The sequence below is a fragment of the Salminus brasiliensis genome, chromosome 24, assembly GCF_030463535.1.
Source record: "Salminus brasiliensis chromosome 24, fSalBra1.hap2, whole genome shotgun sequence".
Taxonomy (NCBI): Eukaryota; Metazoa; Chordata; class Actinopteri; order Characiformes; family Bryconidae; genus Salminus; species Salminus brasiliensis.
This window is the reverse complement of record NC_132901.1, coordinates 24,998,312-25,019,731: the sequence shown is the minus strand read 5'-3', so window position 1 is coordinate 25,019,731 and position 21,420 is coordinate 24,998,312. Positions and strand designations below refer to the sequence as shown.

General features: G+C 41.5%; 1 protein-coding gene across 1 annotated transcript in view; it reads right to left on the bottom strand.

Annotated features, from left to right (window-relative positions):
• The window catches only part of lmbrd1 (LMBR1 domain containing 1), a 149,534-nt gene that overhangs the window by 25,062 nt on the left and 103,052 nt on the right, over positions 1-21,420 (bottom strand). The window contains exons 12-14 of the mRNA XM_072669950.1: positions 15,191-15,295; positions 14,931-15,080; positions 12,405-12,486 (exon numbers count right to left, since the gene is read on the bottom strand). Of these exons, the coding sequence (XP_072526051.1) occupies positions 12,405-12,486; positions 14,931-15,080; positions 15,191-15,295 (337 nt within the window). The remainder of the gene's footprint in view (positions 1-12,404; positions 12,487-14,930; positions 15,081-15,190; positions 15,296-21,420) is intronic.

The window sequence follows — 21,420 nt, the reverse complement described above, 5'->3', positions numbered from 1 at the left end:
AGAGCCCACCCTTAACCAATAACTCATCGCACGTCCAGCCAATGAGAAGTGGAGTTTGACCAGTGGGGTTTAGGTGAGGTGTGGCTGGCTGGATTTATAGACTGTAGGCTAATGACTGATAGGGCTTACTAACCTAAAGAGACTTAATGTAGATTAAACCATGAAGACCTTTTTGTGGACCATCCATGGAAAAGACAACATCCACAGGCACCATCCTTCATCTTCCACTCACTGCTGTGCTTCTCAAACTGGTCCTCAGGGAACCTCAGATGGTCCACATTTTAGTTCCAACCCAACTTGAGGCAAAAAGTGACCAAGCACAAATCTGAGACCATTAGAAGGTCCAGGAGGACTGGGTTTAGAACCCTAGGCCTTACTGAACATTTACAGAATCAATTTATTAATAGAGAAAGGGACCTAGTGAGGTTCTACTGGCTTACTCAGCATCATTGAGAGTGTGTATTAATCTTTCAGAGCCCACCCTTAACCAATAACTCATCGCATGTCCAACCAATGAGAAGTAGAGTTTGACCAGCGGGGGTGTGGCTGAGTGTGTTTATAGGCTTTAGGTAAAGGTCATGCCTGACACGGCTTACTAAACTAAAGAGCCTCAATGTAGATTAAACCATGAAGAGCTTTTTGCACCATAAGCAGGAACAAGGTTAGGATGATCATGTATGTAGGTAACCAAGCATGTCCAGGAGGTGGCAGTATGATGGTAAAGTAATTGAATAAGACTTGACAGTGATTTACCAGCTTAATGTAGAAGCAAAAGCGCTGGTGACGGCATGATTGTCGGGACTGCTTTTCAAGGAAATTCATCCATACTGTGTTGAACCTACATCAGGATGCTTCCTTAAGAAAAAAAACAGTGACAGCCTTCAATATTTGCCTTACATAACTGGTGCTGCAGTGCGAGGAGCCAATGTTTGCCTCGTAGTACCTTATATAAGTGGTAAGCATGTACGGTTTTACAATATACACCTTAAAGAGGCGCCTAGGTTCGCTCCAGAATCAGTTACACAGACGACGACCTAGTTAGACGTTACTGGAACTGGTTCTTAATGGTCAAACTCCAAGTATACGTGAATCATTCATCACACAGCAACTCTTCATCATTCCCCAATTTAACTTCCATGGGGAAGAAAATGTCCACAAGCATTATCCTTAATCTTCCGCTTACTGCTGCGGTTCTTAAACTGCTCCTCGGGGGGAACCCCATATGGTCCGGATTTTTGTTCCAACCCAAGCAGATAGGAACAGAGCGAAAATCTGGAACCATCAGAGGCTCCCTGAGGACGGGTTTGAGAACCACTGCCTTACTGAACTACAATGCATTTGCAGAATCAAATGATCGCAACCCGAACCCGCGTTATAAGATGGAGATGGATGTGTTATTATCTACGCTGTATTCATATTTGGTGAAGTAGCCAGTGTCACGCACCTCAAGCTGACCTTGTGCAAACACGACTAAATGAACTTGAACACAAGGTTAAAGCAGAGGAGCTGCCTAGTGCATTCTAATAGGTAGTGTTTAGGGTGTGAATGCAAATTTCTAAGAACAGTACTGCTCCAAGATCAGTTTTCCTTCTGCATTGCCTGACCGATATGATTAAAGGCAGAAATATGTGCACCACATGACCACTTTTGATCAAGATCTTCTGAAAATGTATTAAATTTAGCTTCTTTCCATTAAAAAAGAGCCATAACCTCTGACCGGTGAAGTATAAGATGACCTAGTTCCAGCAGCACCGGTCAAGGGGTGGATATACTAGGCAGCAAGTGAACGGTCGGCTCTTGAAGATGATGTGTTGGAAGCATTGCCTAAGAATCTGAGCCATGTTGGTCAAAAAACAAACCTTGGTGGCTAGACGACTGGGCCAGAACATCTGCAGGGTCTCCTGGGTATGCAGTGGTCAGTACCTACCAAAAGCACTCCAAGGAAGGGCAACCTTTGAGCCAGCCTTTGAGCCAGGCCATGGGCAACCAAGGCTTGTAGATGCTCATAGAGGCCCAAACCTCATTTACATTACATTTACATTTAAGGCATTTAGCAGATGCTCTTCTCCAGAGCGACTTACAGAAGTGCTTTGCTATTTACCCAAGAAAAACCATAGCTAGTTTAAATAGACTAATAATTCAAAGATCCTCTAATCTTAGACTCTACTAAACACAAGTCAGTAAGGAGACCATAGAACTCTGCTATTCGTATAAGTCCTCTCAGAAGAGGAGGGTCTTCAGTCTGGGTTTGAAGACAGCGAGTGTTGGACTCTGCTGTTCGAACACCCAGGGAAAGTTCGTACCACCACTTCGGTGCAGGACAGAAAAAAGTCTGGACGCTCGTCTTCCGTGGATCTTAAAGGATGGCGGGTCGAGCCGAGCCGTACTTGAAGCTGGAAGGGCTCTTGGTGTGGATCGGCTTTTGACCATCGCCATCAAGTATGGAGGGGCTGGCTGGTCCTTTCTTGGCTTTGTAGACCAGCATCAGAGTTTTGAATCTGATGTGGGCAGCAGCTACAGGAAGCCATGTCAGTCATGTCTTGAAGCCAGATAATGGAGGACACCTTCAGAGGTTTTGAGGAGCCCATGCCTTGATGGGTCATAGCTGTTCTGGTGGCCCCAAAGGGAGTGAACTCAAGTGGGGGAGTTCACGGTGTAGACCTCATTGGAATACCTCAGCCAAAACCTCTAAGCACGGCTATTAGCAGATTAAAGCTGGTCTGACACAGTTAACGCAATCAGATCAGCATAATGCTAATTGGCCTCCGCTGTCTTCCAATGATTATTAGCAACATTAGCGTTGTGGGCAAAGCACCCCTTTAAACTGCCAACAGGTATCACGGCCCTGTCTTCGCCGTTCTTTCAACACAGGCCAACTCACGGCAACATTAAGGAGCTAAAATTGGCTCCCCTTGTGGCCAGCGGTGGAGAGTGACCCATTAGTCAGGTCTTATTAAGCAGAACAAAGCCGTGCCATTAGACCCTGCCGCAGTGCTCCGAACAGCAATTCAGGAGATAGCAGACTCTCCCTGTCTTTCTGCAAGCTTGACTCCAACCAGGAGGGCACAGCACAGTAATGACAGAGCTCCGAAAATGAGCTTGGCGAGAAGTGCCTTCATAGAGGAGGCAACCACGGGAACGCTCCAATATTTGTTGTGAAATGCCATCTGGAGAAAGCGGGATATTAAACAGATGATTTGTGAAGCCACAGCGAGGCGGTTCTATTGTCGCGGCGGCGGCGCAAAACCGTGCAAACAAACGTCCTCACACACATCAAAACAGCAATGATGCCTGACAGGGTGCGTGCATTAGGAAGGCACGTAGGCACACCAAAAGGGAGCCAAACGGAGATATTAATGGGCCTTGTGCCATCACAATAACAGGAACGAACGCCAGACAAACATCGCCCTACTTATCGAGAGGGACAAATACATAGCACACAACCTAACCAGCCCCTGGGTCCCTGGGTCCCTGTTCCCGCATGTAGACACGAGACGATCTGCTGCTGGTAGGTGGCGAAGACTCTGAAAGCAGAGGGTATGGAGGTCCTAGAAAAGCTCAGAGCAAACAGACTGGGAGGCTGTGACGGTTGACAAGTGTGTGGCGACTGGAGGCCGATCGATATCTGATGACCCGCTGTGCGACTTCTGCCCAACCGAGGCGTTTTCCACCCCGCAAGACCTCAGTTGATGGGCCTCAGTTGGGTCTTCTGCATCGAGCCCATCATAATTATGCAGTACTGTTTAGAGCTGGCACGGAGACGAGCATTCAACTCATCCTTCACGGCTGACTCCAGACTGTCCAACTGGGGTTATCTTGGACAAACCGTGAACCTCAAACACTCAAACACACCAAAACAGAGCTGTAAAACAAGCCGATTCCAAAACCCCCAAACTGTGACATCACAGTCTTGGCTCGTTATATTAACCCTCTGTAAATTTACTGCTGAAAGTAAAAGCTGAGGAAACAGTAAAGCAGTAAAAGTGTGACTGCAAGGTCAGGAGAATATGGTGGTGTTGATACTGGAGAGCAGCTCATCACCTCCAGACTCTGCGAGCTATGGGAATATGGGTTTCTACGCAAACCAGGCCTCAGGCCTCATGCCTACAGCTTTACCTGTGCCAGTGTCCATAGAAGAGGAGCTCAAAGTCAAAACAACGAAGCAAATCTGGGGGAGCAAACAGGGATCCAGGGCTAGCTTTTACAGTCTCTTCTCTCCATGAGACTTCTTCTCTATTGAACCAAACTCCAGCTAAATTCATCAGAAGGCTTTTATCGCTAGGACTTGAAAAAAGCTAAACCTAGAGAAGCAAGTGGTGGCAAGGCTAAAAGCTAACCCAAAAAGGCTAAAAGCTTTTGGTACAGAGTTAAAACTATGCTGTAAACCACAGCACCACATACACATACATACACTTAAACTACACTCAGAGAATGTGCAATACCCCCCCCCACATGTGCAATTAAGAGTCATTTGCAATTATCTGTAAATAATATTGTTAATAATATTATTAGTAATATAATAATAATAATAATAATAATAATAATAATGCTTTTTTACTACTACTTCTATTATTTATTTTGTGTATATAGTGTAACTTATCATCTGAGTGTCTTGCTATTCCTTTTCTGCTGTGACACTGAGAATTTATTATCTTATCTTAAACCAGCATTAATGTGGTTTATTTGGAGGTTAAATAACAGGGTGGTAAACAGGCATCTGAGAAATAACATCTGAGCATTCTGCACCCCAATCAAAATCACATACTATTAATACAACAAACGACAATTTAATAAATGCAATAAATGCACTTAAAACAAATGCAGCTTTAAAATCCGCCGCCAGTAGAATTCAACCTAATAGTAGTAATAACTGTAGCTGCAGGGCTTGCATGTTCATGCACAGCCCAGTAAAATATTACCAGCTTTTTAGAACAACATTGGCAGCTAGAATTTAATATTGACTGAAGTGAAACAGGCTTCAGTCATGTCCGTTTGCTTTGCTGATATGACTGACTAACAACTGTCAAATATGACTCAGTTCCCAAGGTCACAAACTCAAACAGCATAAAGTGTTCGAGCGTTTCCCTTATGATTAAACTGGCCCGCCCGGCCAAACGCAAGTGCTTTGCGGCTTAGATGAGGCATTAGAGCCCTACTTACACATGCTCTTAAGATTTTACAGTGTTACAGGGTTTTCTGTGTGTAAAGAGAAAGAGAGTGTATTTGGTACTGAAATTCTTATTGAATAATTACTACCTACTAAATAACTGAGAAAGTAAAGGGGACTGAATATTTTATATATTTAATACCTACAGAAAAATTAGTAGGAACTGAATAATTAGTAATAATTAAATAATGAATACACACTGAATAATTAGTAAATACTAAATAAGAATGTACTGAACAATTAATAATTATTGATGAATTAGTAGATATAGAATAACTAGTAGATACTGAATAATTAGGTAGTGGATAATTGATACCTATTGGTTAATTGGTAGACAAGGAATAATTAGTACATACTGAATATTTAGGATGTTTTGAATAATAAGTAGTAAAGGAGAATTATTGTTTATTGATTAGTTAGTACTGCACCAACAATTAGTTGATCTTTAACATATGTAATAATTAATAATAACTAAATAATTAGTTTAACTACAAATTGAATCATTGTAGATCCTGAGTAATCCGTAGGTACTTAATTAGTCAGTCTTAAATAATTACTAATTAAATTAAATCATAGTGAATTAATAAGAAATAATAAATGGCTAAATATCTTATACATATTGGTTAATTAATAGACAAGAATTAACTATTAGGAGACACTGATTAATAAGCAATAAAAAGAATAGATAATTTTTGTTGACTGATTAGGAAGTACTGTAAAGTACATTGATTCAGAACCCTTAGTACTTATTGACTAATAGTAACTTGATAATTACTACAAATTTAATCATTTGTAGGTGCTGAATAATTAGTAGGTACTAAATCAATGTGTTTAATTACTACTTCTAAAAATATTTATCAAATAATTACCACTTATTGAGAAATTGGTAGGTCCTGAATAATTAGTATGTACTGAATAATTATTACAATGGAAACTGAATATTAGAAGGTACTGAATAATTACTACAGTAGATACTCAATAATTACAATGTACTGAATAATTACTACAACAGATACTCAATAATTAGTATGTACTGAATAACTTCTACAACAGATATTGAATAATTAGTATGTACTGAATAATTACTACAACAGATAATGAATAATTAGAATGTACTGAATAATTACTACAACAGATACTCAATAATTAGTATGTACTGAATAATTACTACAATAGAAACTCAATAATTAGTATGTACTGAATAATTACTACAATAGAAACTCAATAATTAGAATTTACAGAATATTTACTACAATAGATACTGAATAATTAGTGTGTATTGAGTAATTACTACAACAGATACGGAAAATTTTAAATGTACTGAATAATTACTACAACAGATACTCAATTAGTATGTGCTGAATAATTACTATAACAGATACTGAATAATTAGAAGATACTGAATAATTACTACAATAGATACTCAATAATTAGTATGTACTCAATATTTACTACAACAGATACTGAATAATTAAAATGTACTGAATATAAGATGTTAAAATGAAAGCTCAAAAATAAGGCTGGGGTTCGAGACATTGAAGAAGGCCGGGCTGCTTCTCCTTCACCCACTGATCCAACTGCATATGAACAACCTGCCCAGACTATTATTCTAATGTCCTCCAATGAGATTGCTATATCGGAGTGCCCTCCTCTGGATGGAGGACAGCATGATGATCCAGGCACGCTGCAAAGTCACAAATCAAAAGGCATATCTCCTCATAAAAACTTTATGGGAAGGATGTGGAGCGCTGTTGAGATTACACACACGTGCCCTAGAAAGTAGCACCCTCTGAAAAATACATGAAAAGTCAGCGCAGACGCTAAGAAGCAATATTGGCTTCTGACACTCGTGTGACCAGTGTGTTCTGAAGAGGGCATGTGATAAAAGCGTTTCCGACCAGCTGCTGCAATCACTTTAAAACACAGACTAAAACATGTCTTCTATCATAACCTTTTACATCAGCAGCACACTTACGGAGCCCACCATAGAACACAGCAGCAGACAGCTGGGAGCTGGCATTTTAAGAGGCCACATCCCACATTGTACCTTGTATTTTATTTAATTTCCACTTAAGATTCACTTAGGACATTTGTGGGAGTTTATTTACTGATAAGAGCTCTTTAATTAATTCTTTAATTAGTTTGTTCATGACCTTTTCTCTTTTTTTTAAAGTCATGCCTCCAAGCAGTGAGAGAGTTTCTACAGTTGAAGCTCCAGATCCCATCAGAACAGATAAAGCAGGTGAACAACAATCTAGTAAAAAGGAGGAACAAGAGCTTCTCATTCTGAAGAAAGAAAGTAGGTGAGATCAGAGCTCGGTTCCTCTAGGTTTCTCCTTACCCTAACCTTAAATCAACCCTAAATCCTTACCCTAACCTTAAATTAACCCCAAATCCTAACCCTAACCTTAAATCAACCCCAAATCCTTACCCTAACCTTATATTAACCCTAAATCCCAACCCTAACCTTAAGTCAATCCTAAACCCAACCTTGAATCAACCCTAAATCCTTACCGTACCCTTGAATCAACCCTAAATCCTAACCCTAACCTTAAATCAACCCCAAATCCTTACCCTAACCTTATATTAACCCTAAATCCTAACCCATCTCTGTATATATATTTGTATATTTGTACTCTGTATTTTTTTTTTGCTTATATTTCTATATTTTCATATTTCTATATTTTATTCTTTAACTTAAATGTAACTTATTCTATTTTTATTTTCTTCATTTTTATTTTATTTTTCTTTTGCACTTTTGCACTTTACTTCATTAAGTTAAGGTTTAGTTAAGTTTAAATGTAGATTTTTATTGTATAGCTTTGATGTGGGCAGACTGTCATAAAAGCATTTCACTGCAAGTTATACTGTGTATGACTATGTATGTGACAAATAAAATTTGATTTGATTTGATTTGATAACCTTAAATTAACCATAAATCCCAACCCTAACCTTGGGACTTAAAACAATCCTCAACCCTAACCCCAAATCAACCCTAAATCCTAACCCTAACCTTAAAACAATCCTCAACCCTAACCCCAAATCAACCCTAAATCCTAACCCTAACCTTAAAACAATCCTCAACCCTAACCCCAAATCAACCCTAAATCCTAACCGTACCCTTGAATTAACCCTAAATCCTAACCCTAAGTCAATCCTAAATCCTAACCCTAACCTTAAATCAACCCCAAATCCTAACCCTAACCTTAAATCAACCCTAAATCCTTGATTCAAGGTTATGGTCAAAGTCAGTGCCAGAGCTAGTGCAAGGGCTAAGGTTAGATTTAGGGTTAGGACTTAGGGTTAATTCAAGGTTAAAGTTAGGGTTAGGGTTAAGGTTAGGTGTAGGGTTAAGCGTATTTGACCTTTAGGACTGATAAATGCAAATCAGCTCTGTTTGATTGGCTGTCCTGTATTGTGGATAGGTCTATTAAAATGACTACTTTTCTTATTGTGGAATAAAGCAGCGTTCCTATCCAATTACACAAACTCCACACCAAGACATAAATCAAGTGCTACAGATTCGGAGCTGCACAGCCCAGTTTCTGTTGTTATTTCTTCGGCCTTCACGAGTCACAGTATTTATTCAACAGCCTTGCTGAACCTGACTCGCGCCTTGGTCCCGTCTTCTAATTAAAACAGCGCATGACTCATTGCTCACTCTAAACACTGTGAGAAAGCAGCACATATATCTGCAATTAACGGCTAATGTATGGTAGCAATTAACCTTATAGTTAGTAATTATGCTCCTTTTTTTGCCAGTTACCAGCGCTAATTTCCAACATTTTAAATAATACTGGCCTTCCTCGGAGCGTGGTGTTATTTAGCCGTCTGAAATTCCCCATTTATAATGAATGCATGACCAGGAGGCATGGGTCCTCCACAGACATGTCATCTGGATTAACCTTTATATTATCAAATATTCAACAGGGACTATTTAAAACTAATTATCTGCCAATTTACAGTAAAATCTGCATATAATAACATTTACCATGACCGTTTTAAGGGCCAACATTCCCCACAGAGCAGCGAGCCACTGCTACGAAAGGTCCACCGAAAGTTCAAGAGTCCTAGGGTGGGGATTAAATTCAGCATTTAGAGTTTAGAGGAAAATATTTGCAAATCTAATGTTAAATAAAGCTCTTTTGGAGCATCTATTTTTTAAATTGGGGAATAAATATGTGATTAAATCCTTGGCTTTGATTGAATAACCGTTAACTATGTAAATATGTAAAATACAAACCCTGAACTGAGGTTATTTACATTTCATAAACATGCACCATGAGCATGTCACCCCCATGAGCCACACAGCAGTGCCTTAAAGAAACTCACAAGATCTCAGTAGATCTTAGAGATTTTGAGCCGGTCATTATTCTGCAGAGTTATTGATGATAGAGAGAGGTCAGTCGAGAATGGTCAGACTGGTTGGAGCTGACAGAAAGGCTACCGTAGCTCAGATAACCACTCTGTAGAACTGTGGTAAGCAGAAACGCCTCTCAGGATGTCATCCAAAATAGGTCTAAATGCTGCATTAATGCCATTATAATAAATCAAATTATGATTGGTTCAATTAATTAATAAATATTACTCATTTTCTGCAGCTAAAATCTTCAGATCTGGAAATTTGTATTTTAAGGGGCAGGAGCAATAAGCAAGGGCAATGTATGTGGGTGTGCTGCTCTCATGTTCCCAAGATCTTGTGGGATCCATTGCAAGAAGAATTCAGTGCAAATGCTGCATTAATGCTGTTATAATAAAGCTATAAGGAATCAAATTGTGATTGATTCAATTAATTAATAGATATAATAAACGTACTGGGTAGGGTTTGTCCAGAGGCATACTGAAAGGACACTCAGCAGCCCCTATTTCTTTACCTATCTATTGTTTGCATGGCTGGCCACAGGTTCTGGACTCCTAATAGCTATACCTCAGCAGGGAGGTGTAGCTATTATGCAGCTAAAATCCTCAGATCTGGACATTTGTATTTACCACCGGTCAAATAAGAGAAAAAAGGGGCAGAAGCAATAAGCAAGGGCAATGTACCTGGATGTGTAGCTCTCATCAATGTTCCCAAGATCTTGTGGGATCCATTGCAAGAAGAATTCAGTGCAAATGCTGCATTAATGCTGTTATAATAAAGCTATATAATATAATGGCTGCAGGTTCTGGACTCCTAATAGCTATACATCAGCAGGGACTGCTTATTTTCTGCAGCTAAAATCCTCAAATATCTGGAAATTTGTATTTACCACTGGTCAAATAGAGAAAGGGCAGGAGCAATAAGCAAGGGCAATGTACCTGGACGTGTTGCTCTCATCAATGTTCCCAAGATCTTGTGGGATCCATTGCAATTCAGATTTCTCGAGATGGTAGACTTTAATCAATGACTTTATTTTGTAATCGGGTATAACTGAGTAATGGTGGCCGCTCTAAAGTCAGAAATAAATGACCAGTCAATGGATTCCAATGAATCATTCATCACGCGAAGATGCTTATTTAAAACCTCCATGGTCAGCATGTCCCTACACTGGCATGGGCTCCGTCTGCTGCCTAGCCAGATCCTGGGTTTAGACATGTACAAATAACCCCTGACACGCATCCAGCTCCAGCTGTCCCTCACACTCCTGGGCCAGAAGTGTCAGGCGGCGCCCGCTGGGCAGAATGAATGTGACCCGGTGGCTGTCCGGTTCAACTGCTCTCCTGCTCCCTTTCAGTCCCTCACTGCATGTCTCTCTCTCTCCCTCTCTGTCTTTTCTATATGTCTCTGTACACCAGTTCAGATTTCAACACACTCCCTTCTCCTACAAGGTTTCTTTGTACCTGTCTTTCTCCCCGTCTCTCCCTCAGGGGCTCGGTTCCACCACAGTTTTGAAGGGAATGAATAAATAATCAAAACGGAGCTCATCAGGAAGGGGCAACTGATGTATACTCGGGTTTGTGTTTGCATGGTTGCCTCCCTGTAATAAATGTTGACGCCGAGAAAGCAAGAGCCCTCACTAATGCATAAGTAAACGGCTGTCCCTGGTATTAATTTGTCGTGTAAATAATGGATGAGGGCCGGTGATGCAGACAGGGCTCCGGTGCTGCTATCACAGGGACTCCGCCCACTCCCAAACACACCACCTTCTCAATCCCCCTTAGCCTGAATATATGATGCAACAGGAACAGTCACGATGGCCGGTGATGAACTGCTACCCGTCAGCAACTGCTGCTTAGGATTTGAAGAATTTTTCACTCTCCAGAGTGAGGCTGTCCCATCCCAAGTGCCAGGGAAGGCAGGGTAGGATAGAAATAATGTTTGGACGATGCTGAAACTGAGCGTTATATTAAGAAGCCAGACAAGTTGGGTTGAAAAATAGAAGATAGGGGGCAGAAATATGATTGATAAAGGGTAGACCCTCCCACTTAGGACATTGAAAAATGCGCCTGGAGGTGGGGTCTTGCTTTAGACATCGCTGTGGTGCCTAGAAGAAGGTCGCCAGCCAGTGCTATGTAAAAATGCTCTCTATTTCATCATCAATTTTCTTGAAGATAATCAGAATCAGAAACACTTTATTAATTCCAGGAGGGAAACTGCAGTTGTTACAGTTTTATAAAATGTAAAATAAAAAGAGAAAGAATAAATAAGTACTTGTTTATAAATTATGTGAATATAATAAAGTGGCAAAGACTCCAAGAAAGAAAAAGCCAGTAGACATTGACTGTTGTCGTCTCGGTTCGTCTTTCTCCAGAGGAGGACTTCTTATTTAAAAAGGAGACTCTGTAACCGCCGTCTTTTAGCTGTAACAATGAAATATTTTATTCCAATCAAAAGTACAGTGTGGAAAGAGTCTGACAATTCTGAGTGCCCCTCGATCTCTCTCTCCTCGACATAGAAATGCCTTGAGTTTTTATACCCTACAACATGTCATATTCTGTTGGATTGTTCCCATATGCAGAATGTTTGCATTTCATCCATAAGGAACACTCATTAGCCCCCACCATTACATACGTGGTCCACAGACACATCTGGACAACGTTTAAATCTATGTCATGTACACCCAAAGGGATGTCCAATCTAAACAGCATCTTAAGTTCATTCGATTCATGTACAGTTTTCACATTTGGTCAGGAAACGGGGCCCCCTTTCTTGTCCACATCTACCCCGTGGGCCTCACCATATCATTCCTCAACTCCATACCATTCCTTCAGGCCTATGAACATCTGCATAGCCAATAAATACACCACACTGTCTTACCTTCTGGAGCTTCTGCGTCACATATCTTGGTGGTGGCAGCAGTCTGGTTTCCTGGCACTGCATCCATTGTTAGCAGTGGTGTCTATGGGGAAAGAATAGGAAACAGGTTCAATAACAGTGGAGGTTGACAGTTACTAAGATAACAGCCCAAATTTAGGGGGTTGGCTGATTTCTGACCAATTTATAGTACTTTAGGTTGAATTCTACTTTAATTTGATTGACTGATATGATCATTCTAGTATTAGTTACTTCCAATTTAATACCTAAATACCATATGGACTTATAGGGACACCATTTGACCCTTTGGAGCAGCCACAAACAGAAAGGACAACTTTTAAAAGACATTGAGACAGTGTCCGTCAGGCTCAACCCAACCACCCCGTCTCGTTCCTCTCTACACCATTAGTGCAAAGAAAATACACTACATGCCCACACTATACACTGCATGCATTCAGCTACTTTAACTTGAACCCATTGCTGACACAGATGTGCAAATGTACATATACACATACAAGTACTGTCAATAGAATAGGACTCTCTGGAGAAGATAAACAACATGAGCCTATTGGCACCATGCTGCTGCCTAATGCCAGGCGTGGGCTAGAGGAGGGGTATAAAGCCCCCAGCACTGAGATGTGGAGCAGTGGAAGAGCTGTGTTCTCTGGAATGATGGATGGTGGAGCTCCATCCAGTACGTTTTATAATAAGTTGGGTGGTGATCATCCAACATCCCGACCTCACTAATGCTCTTCCGAGGAGTAAATCCTAGTAGCAAATCCTGGTAGTAAGCCATTCCAGGACAGTAGAGACAGTCACTCCAACAAAAGCCAAATAACCTCTTTTTAATATCTTTGACGTCAAAATACAGGTGTCCAAATACTTTTTAAAATATATATTTGCCCATGTTGTATTTTATTTCAAACTGATTGACATGTGTACTAGTTCAGGAAGAACTGTGATTATTTAAGGATGAAATTTACCACCCCACACTCATAGAGCAGCAGCAGTGGATATTACACTGAACAGCCAGAGGCAGTTAAATCCTCAGTGATTATTATTAAGAGTAACAGTGATAATATGAGCCTGTGTTACAAGGGGCACTTTGAGACAGATGATGCTAATAGGTCTCCTTTAAGAACTTACTGGGCTGTTTTCTGGACACAGTGGGATGCTAGTTACTGCCATAAACCAATCATGTTCTTTACCTTTTTTTTTTTTTTTTTTTTTTACCCCCAAGCAACCGGTCTACTGATCAGACCACCGACAGCGTGCCTGACGGAGAACAAATTGTCATTCCACTGAGCTCGCAATACCCGGCTGGTAACATAATTTGTCTGAGAACAAAGTCTTAGGGGTGAAATTGAAGGGGGGTGGGGGGCACCCTAGTAGCCGGAATAACGACAACGACTGAGTAAATAAGTAGGAGGATGAGGTCAACAGGGTTTACAGGGTTTACAAGTGAGATTTAATGCTCTCACTCTATCTCTCTCTCTCTCGTCCACACACACACACACACACACACACACACACACACACACACACACACACACACTCTCTGTAGCCTCTAAAGATGACAGCCGTAATCCCTTCCTGTAACAGCAGAGCGGATTCCACAGACTCCACAGGTTCAGGTAGGGACCAGATGTGGTCAATATGATGATACATCATCACTACTGTAACAAATGACACCATCAAAAAGAGCTTAATTTTAGCCCATATCATAGAAAACCACACATAGACAATGGTCAAACAATGGTCAGGACCCCACAGGACTTCCCACCACAGAGAAGACAGTGGTATTTGGGTGGTGGGTCATTCTCAGCACTGCAGTGACACTGACGGAGATGGAGGTGGCGAGTGTATTAGTGTGTCACGCTGGTATGAGTGGATCGCTGCTATGGGCAGCAGCGTCCTGTGTCCGCTGATGAAGGACTAGAGGATGACCAACAGCAAGGTAGGTCTAATAGAGTGGACAACACTCTAGCACTACCACCGGCACAACACACACTAACACACCTGCCGCCACCACCAGGTCAGTCAGTGTCACTGCAGTGCTGGGAATGCTGACCCATCACCGAAATACTACTGCTCAGTGGTGGTCAGTCCTGTGGGGTCCTGAGGTTTGAAGAACAGAGTAAAAGGAGGCTGAATGGGCTGAGTTCATTCCGAACCAGGGTTGGTCATAATATTCTGATATGACCGTATATTTGCTGGTCACTTCACAGTTAGGGACTGTCTAAACTGTTGGCTATTTTCACTGTCATTATCAGTGGTGGTGGTGATGGTGGAGGTAGACCTCTAGATCTATACTAGAGCACACTGTCTACTAAACTTCCTCAAGGCATCAGCAGATGTTCTCACAGAGGTAATGACCGTCATATTTTTGTGGCCCCACTCTGGTCATTTGTAGACGGTCCCTAACTGTGGACCAAAGCAGTGTGAGATTCAATGGTGTCATATAAGAAGAGAAGCAATGGAAACCCATTCGTCCCAACTCACACCCACACACACCACACACTTCCATACCTGCAGTAGATACTTCTGGCTGCCATACATGACATACTGCGGGGCCAGGCTGTAGATCATGTAGCTGGTGTGTAGCACAATTAGGAGCAAGATCATGCAGAGGAAGAGCAGGGCCTGTGGACAGGTCCTTTGAGGCCTGATCTTGTAGAGCTGCCCACATAGAGTCATGGAGGAGGAAAAGAAGGATAAAAAAAGACACATAAAGAAACCACACATGAACCATGACACCTGATGAAGCAACGGTCAAATAAAAGCATTACCCTGATCCAGAAGAACCAGATGCCCATATTCCGGATGCCCGCCATGGAGGTGAAGACAAAGTACATGGTGATGACGGTGATCAGCACATAGTCCAGAGGGAAAACCTGATAAAAAGACCAGCAATTAATTAGTGGAACACATTCACTAACAGGGATGGATCCACCAAGCACTGCTAATTTGGCCGACAATGAACAAAAGATAACTGCTGTCAATCAAAGTCTTCAGGCGCTTCAATCAGTACCACCTGAGGACATGCACACCAGGGCTGCACTATTTATTGTTCATTAATTGCGACTGCAAAAGCCTGTAATATGCTAATGAACCCTCAAACCATCCTGGACTGGTCAAAAAAAAGTATGCATCCAACCACAGCTTCGGTAGCCTGTCCAGTAGCCTGCCTGCACCAGCCACAGAAGTAAGGATTTGCTAAAACTTGGCCCCTGATGCTCCACTGACTGTAACAGGGGGAACGACGTCTCTGTCATTGCCACTCCGGGCCGGGACGCTGCTGCTGCTGCACTATGGAGCTTTGGTGGTGGAGCTGCAGGAGGAGAACCTCTCTCCAGAACTGTCAGGCTGTGTAACGCTATGCAACCCGAGTCTTATTAGAGTAAAATCCTGTAGTATTACTCTACCGCCTCAGCCCACATGCTTCTCTACATTCAGATCAATCTTCTGGAGCTCTCAGCTTGTCCAGAAACGCATGTTTGCACAAGCAGGATTTGTATTTATGGCAGTTGAGTGAAAAATGGATTATAATCCACAACTGAAAGGGAGGCCCAGGAGCAGAATTGGAATATACCAATTCTGACATAACGCTGCTGGTCAGAGCTCTAGAACCACAGATATTATGTTTTTGTTCATGTTACACTGTAACACAGTTCCACACTGCAGACTCTATACTGCTGGGTTATGTAAGAACAGTCCTAACTGCTGCTGGCTGGGAAAAATGTCCAAGTAATAATAATAATAATAATAATGATAATAAAGGCAGCTCTCCTAGGAGCACAGCGGTAAAAACAAAGGATCGGAACTAGAACAGGCTTAAAATAGCACAAAATATCTGATCCATTGACTCATGTCTGTATTGAATTGGAACAGCCTTCCATTACTGTACTTCATTTGATTGCCATTTCAGATTACAAAAAGTTCAGCTTTTGTTAATTACGTAAAGTTAAATTTAATAAAGGAATATGCAATTTAAAATAAATAGGAAAAAAGTGAGAAATAACAATTTTAAGTGTTTCCTAAAATAAATAAAACAAATAAACATATTTAAATAATATAACTAAATAATAAAGACCTGTCTGAAAACTCCACACCCTTAATTTGCTTGATGTGGACAAAAGTATTGGGACACTGCTCATGCATTGCTTCTTCTACTGTCTCTATAGTCCAGGGAAGAAGGCTTTTCCCTAGATTTTAGAGGAGCACTGCTATGAGAAGTTTAATTTAACAAAGGAAATTTGCAAATTTAACAGAAATAAAAGGAAACAATTGACAAATTAAAAAAACTGGACAATAAATGTTTCCTAAAATAACTAAACTAAATAAACATGTTAAAATAATTCAACTAAATAATAATGATCTGTCTAAAAACTCAACGCCCTAAATTTGCTTTATACATTAAATGGACAAAAGTATTGGGACACCTGCTCATGCATTGCCTCTTCTACTGTCTCTACAGTCCAGGGAAGAAAGCTTTCCCCTAGATTTTAGAGGAGCACTGCTATGAGAAGTTTAATTTAATAAAGGAAATTTGCAAATTTAAAAGAAAAAAAAAGTTACAAATTAAAAAAACTGGACAATAAATGTAATAAATGTTTACTAAAATACTAAAAACTAAATAATAATGACCTGTCTGAAAACTCCACGCCCCAAATTTGAATAATATTGGAAATATTAGCATTTAGTCCTAAACTATCATCACACATCCCTCCACACATGGAGTCAGAACTCATGGAGGTAGAATTACTGCTGTCTGACACACAAACACACTTTGTGTGGGCTCACTGACATTCAGAAGGACACCGCAACGCCACAAAGTCAGACAACGGAGTCAGACAGTCGCAGGCTGCGGCAGCCGTCGTCATATAACTTAATGGTGTGGTTTAATTGATAAAGGCTGAACGGAGGGCAAAATGCCAGAGGCGGCGGAGAACACCAGCTAGGATAAACACATACAAGATTTTTGCAGCACCAATAAAACCTCCTAGGTGTGCATAATGAGTGTGTGTGTGTGTTGTAATGCACCAAAGGGAGTTGCATCATCAGTTCCTAAAGCCAGAGGCAAACAGAAGTGGGTCAAATGGTATAAATGCAGAAATGGCTTTGGTGGAAGCGAGCTATGGAAAGGCATGTTTAGGGAATACCTTGGCCTTTGTAAAGGCTGTTGATGCAACACTCAGTAGCACATAAGGCCAATATGAGAGAACTGTTACAGCGCATTAACCTTCTGTAATTGGAGCTTTACGAGGAAACCCAAGCTATGTTTCTGTGGCTGTATGCCACCATATGCCCCAACAATGCAAAATGAAGGAAGCACAGGGTATCAGACCTGTTCAGTGATTGGACCAGCCTTGCCTTGGTCCGATCTTGCTTCAAGCTACAGGGCAGCAGCAAACTGGAATTACTACAGAAAACCTATAATCACATTTTTTTTTACCATCCATTGACATTTGTTTTATCATTTATTTAAAAAATATAAATATAAAATATGATTTTACTGCATAACTACTGCTGTATGTTCTATTTTCCACTCTGTAATTAATGATCTATCTTATGGTTCGTTTAAAATCCATTTTAACCCTTATTTGTTTTCAACACTAAATGGACAAAAGTATTGGGACACATGCTCATGCATTGCTTCTTCCCGCAATCGAGGGTCTATCCACCTTTTGTTGGAGTAACGGTCTCTACTGTCCAGGAAAGAAGGCTTTCTACTAAATTTTGGAGGAGAATTGCTGTGAGGATTTGATGACCACTCACCTCATCCCAAAAAAAGTATTAGATGGGAGCACTATCTATCAATACAGAGAACAGGGTTGGGGGTTACAGCCCTCTAGCCCAAGCCTGGCATAGGCATGGCCCCAACAGGATGGCAGTACTTCCTCCTCACACTAGTAAGGGTAAAGGTAAAGGTGCTCGTATTTGTCGCTGTTTGTCCGCATTTAACCCATCTGTGGTAGTACACACACACACACACACACACACACACACATACATACACTAGTGAACTTGGGGCAGTGAGTACACACACACACCCAGAGCGGTGAGCAGCCAAATCCAGCGCCCGGGGAGCAGAGAGGGTAAAAGGCCTTGCTCAAGGGTCCAACAGTGGCAGCTTGCCAAACCCGGGAATCGAACCCACAACCCTGTTATCGATAGCCCAGCGCTCTAACCGCAAGCTGTGCGTGTGTATGTTTGTGCATTTGCACATCTGTGTCAGCAATGGGTGCAACTTAAAGTAGCAGAATGCTGCATTCATTAGATAGGGGTGTCCACAAACATTAGGACGTATAGTGAATGTTACTTGTTTTATTATAGGTGTATAAATTCCTCCTTCTCATTTCTATATGGATTACAGCCACATCATAAAAACATGGGTCACCCTCAATGTCCTCAAATTAAAAATGAGATTACATTGATCAACAAGGTTGATCGCTTGAGTGATTGATTGACTGATTGATTAATGGATGGATGAGTGGACAATTATTTCTGCATATCACTGTTTTTCCTCTCACTGCAAACAAACCTGAAGAACAGCTGTACTGGACTGAAATCCTCCTTGAGAAGAAGAGGAAGAAAAAGTGGACTGCTTGAAAGTCACACTAAAAATGACCCCTCTCCACGTTCCACTTTTTATTAGCGTCTTTGGCTCCATTACGCTCCTCAGCAACAGTAATGCCGAGCTCTTTGGCAGCTTTTAGCCGTAACGCTTTTTGGGAAATCTGCAAAATACGTCTGGAAATGACCTCTACTCTCCGGAAATCTGGCCATTAACGCCAGAGTCACGCTAATTGTTAAACGCTTCCAGCTGAAAGTCGCACTGCGGTCGAGAACAGGCTACTTTTATTCTTCTACTTTTTTTTTTTTAATATATATATATATATTTTTCTTCTCAAAGGCAGCCAATAAATGGCCAAATCAATGGCAGGAGCTTCTGAACAATTTCGTTTAATCAAGTGCTCTCAGACAGCGGAGGAGCAAAGACATCGTACTTTATTCAAGCTCAGCATGGCAACTGATCATCAGCTAGCTGGATGAGATGGAAGGGTTTTAAAGGATCCAGAACAGCTCCAGTGATGAATAGCGTCGTTATTACTGATCCGTAATTGCATCTAATTCGGTGGTCATCATGTCCGTGCGTTTCATGATTTAGGAGGGAAGAATTGGCTTCATGAGGTAGCTAGCCTGAACGGAAGAAGACGATCCGCATACTAATCCTTGTATTAAGCAGTAAAGACACTTATTCAACTCTCGACATATCCACAGTCATTGGGCAGGGTTCTAATATTCTCCAAATAACCATACAGTAACACTTGTGTAATTACACCAACATAAACCCTCCAACGTGAATATTCTGACCACCTACCCAACAGAGGGAATGACCACCCTCGGCTTGGAGTTGGTACGCTAGTAGTGCTGGTCCTCTGACCTGATATGGATTGTATTAGGTGATGGAGGTGTTCATTATAGAGGTTAGCTGCTACACAGTGGTGCGTTGGTTGCTCTGTACCACTCACCGGAGTCGGAATCGGCCCCCCAGTGGGGCACCACTAAATGTGCCAGAGGTCCATTCTCAGCACAACCTTCACTACGGCGGCTCTAGAACTCCAGCTTCAGCTGTTTCAGAGATGCTACCACCCTTCGCCCACTGTCACGGTCATATCAGAATATTATGACCACCCCTGGTTTGGAGTGAACTCGGCCCGGGACACGGTCACAGAGGCCAGTGTGACCGGGACGGATAAATAAGCGAGCACACCAGTCAATTGTAGCAGTGTGCAGAACCATTGTCATGGGCAAAGGATGGGATGTGACTGATGTTTAAGAGGGCATGGTAATAATAATAATAATAAAAAGAGGGTACTGAGTGAAGGGTACTGACTTTGCAGGATGTTCTAGGGCCACCTCAGAGAACACTGAGTGCCTCCCAATGGCATAACAGTGGTGTCCTAGGGGCCACTGATGACAGAGGGGAATGCCGACTCTGGCAAGTGGAGTCGACTAGACACTGTGGAGCAGCGAACCTCTACAATGAACAGCCCATACCACAACATCTCGCTAGTGTCACCCAAGCCTAGTAGAGTTTCTACTGTAGAAGCTCCAGATCCCATCAGAACAGATGCAGGTGAACATAAATCCTGTAAAAAGGAGGAACAAGAGCTTCTCATTCTGAAGAAAGAAAGTAGTGAGATCTTGTCTCATGGTGAGCTAGTCTGAAGAACAGAGCTCGGTTCCTCCAGGTTTCTCCTGGACGCCCCCCAGTCCAGCCAGCCAGCACAGCGTGGAGGATGTGTTCACCTCCATCAGCATCAGCAGCAGCAGCAGCAGCTCACCTGATTTACCATCATTAAGCCCTGATTTACCACCAAACCAGGTGTTGATCTGAGGAGAACTCTCAATAATACTAGACTCCATGAGGAGAACTTTGAGAGGAGATGTTCTAATGATGAACACAGTGATGGAGGAGAACCACCACTATGTTCTGTAGGAGTGATATTATTAGTGTTAATTCTAATATCAGTGTTTTACTGAGGGGATAAACAGCTCTGCTATTAATACTAATTAATTCCCCCTTCTTGTTCTGACACTCTGTTCTGGGTTCTTGGAGACGGCCTTGTCTAGGCAGTGTCTGGCAGCTTCCATTTATTCACAGTTGATCCAACAGCGCTCAGTGGGATATCCAAACACTTGGATATAATTATGTAGCCTTTTGTAGTCATTTTCTGTCTTGTGTATGTCTATAACTTCATCCAAATCCTTAGATTGCTCTTTGGTCTTCATTCTCACAGCTTTTCATCACATTCACAGTCTGACCAATGGCGCTTGATTTACGGATTTCTTTTATCTGGAAAAGGTGACTTTTTTAATGATCCGTCACCAATTGTAAGTTGTATTCTCTGTGGGGTGATCTCTTTCATCTGTGTTTCAACGTTGCAAACATCGTTTTTCAGCTACTATTTTTTAGGAGAATATATATATATATATATATATATATATATAT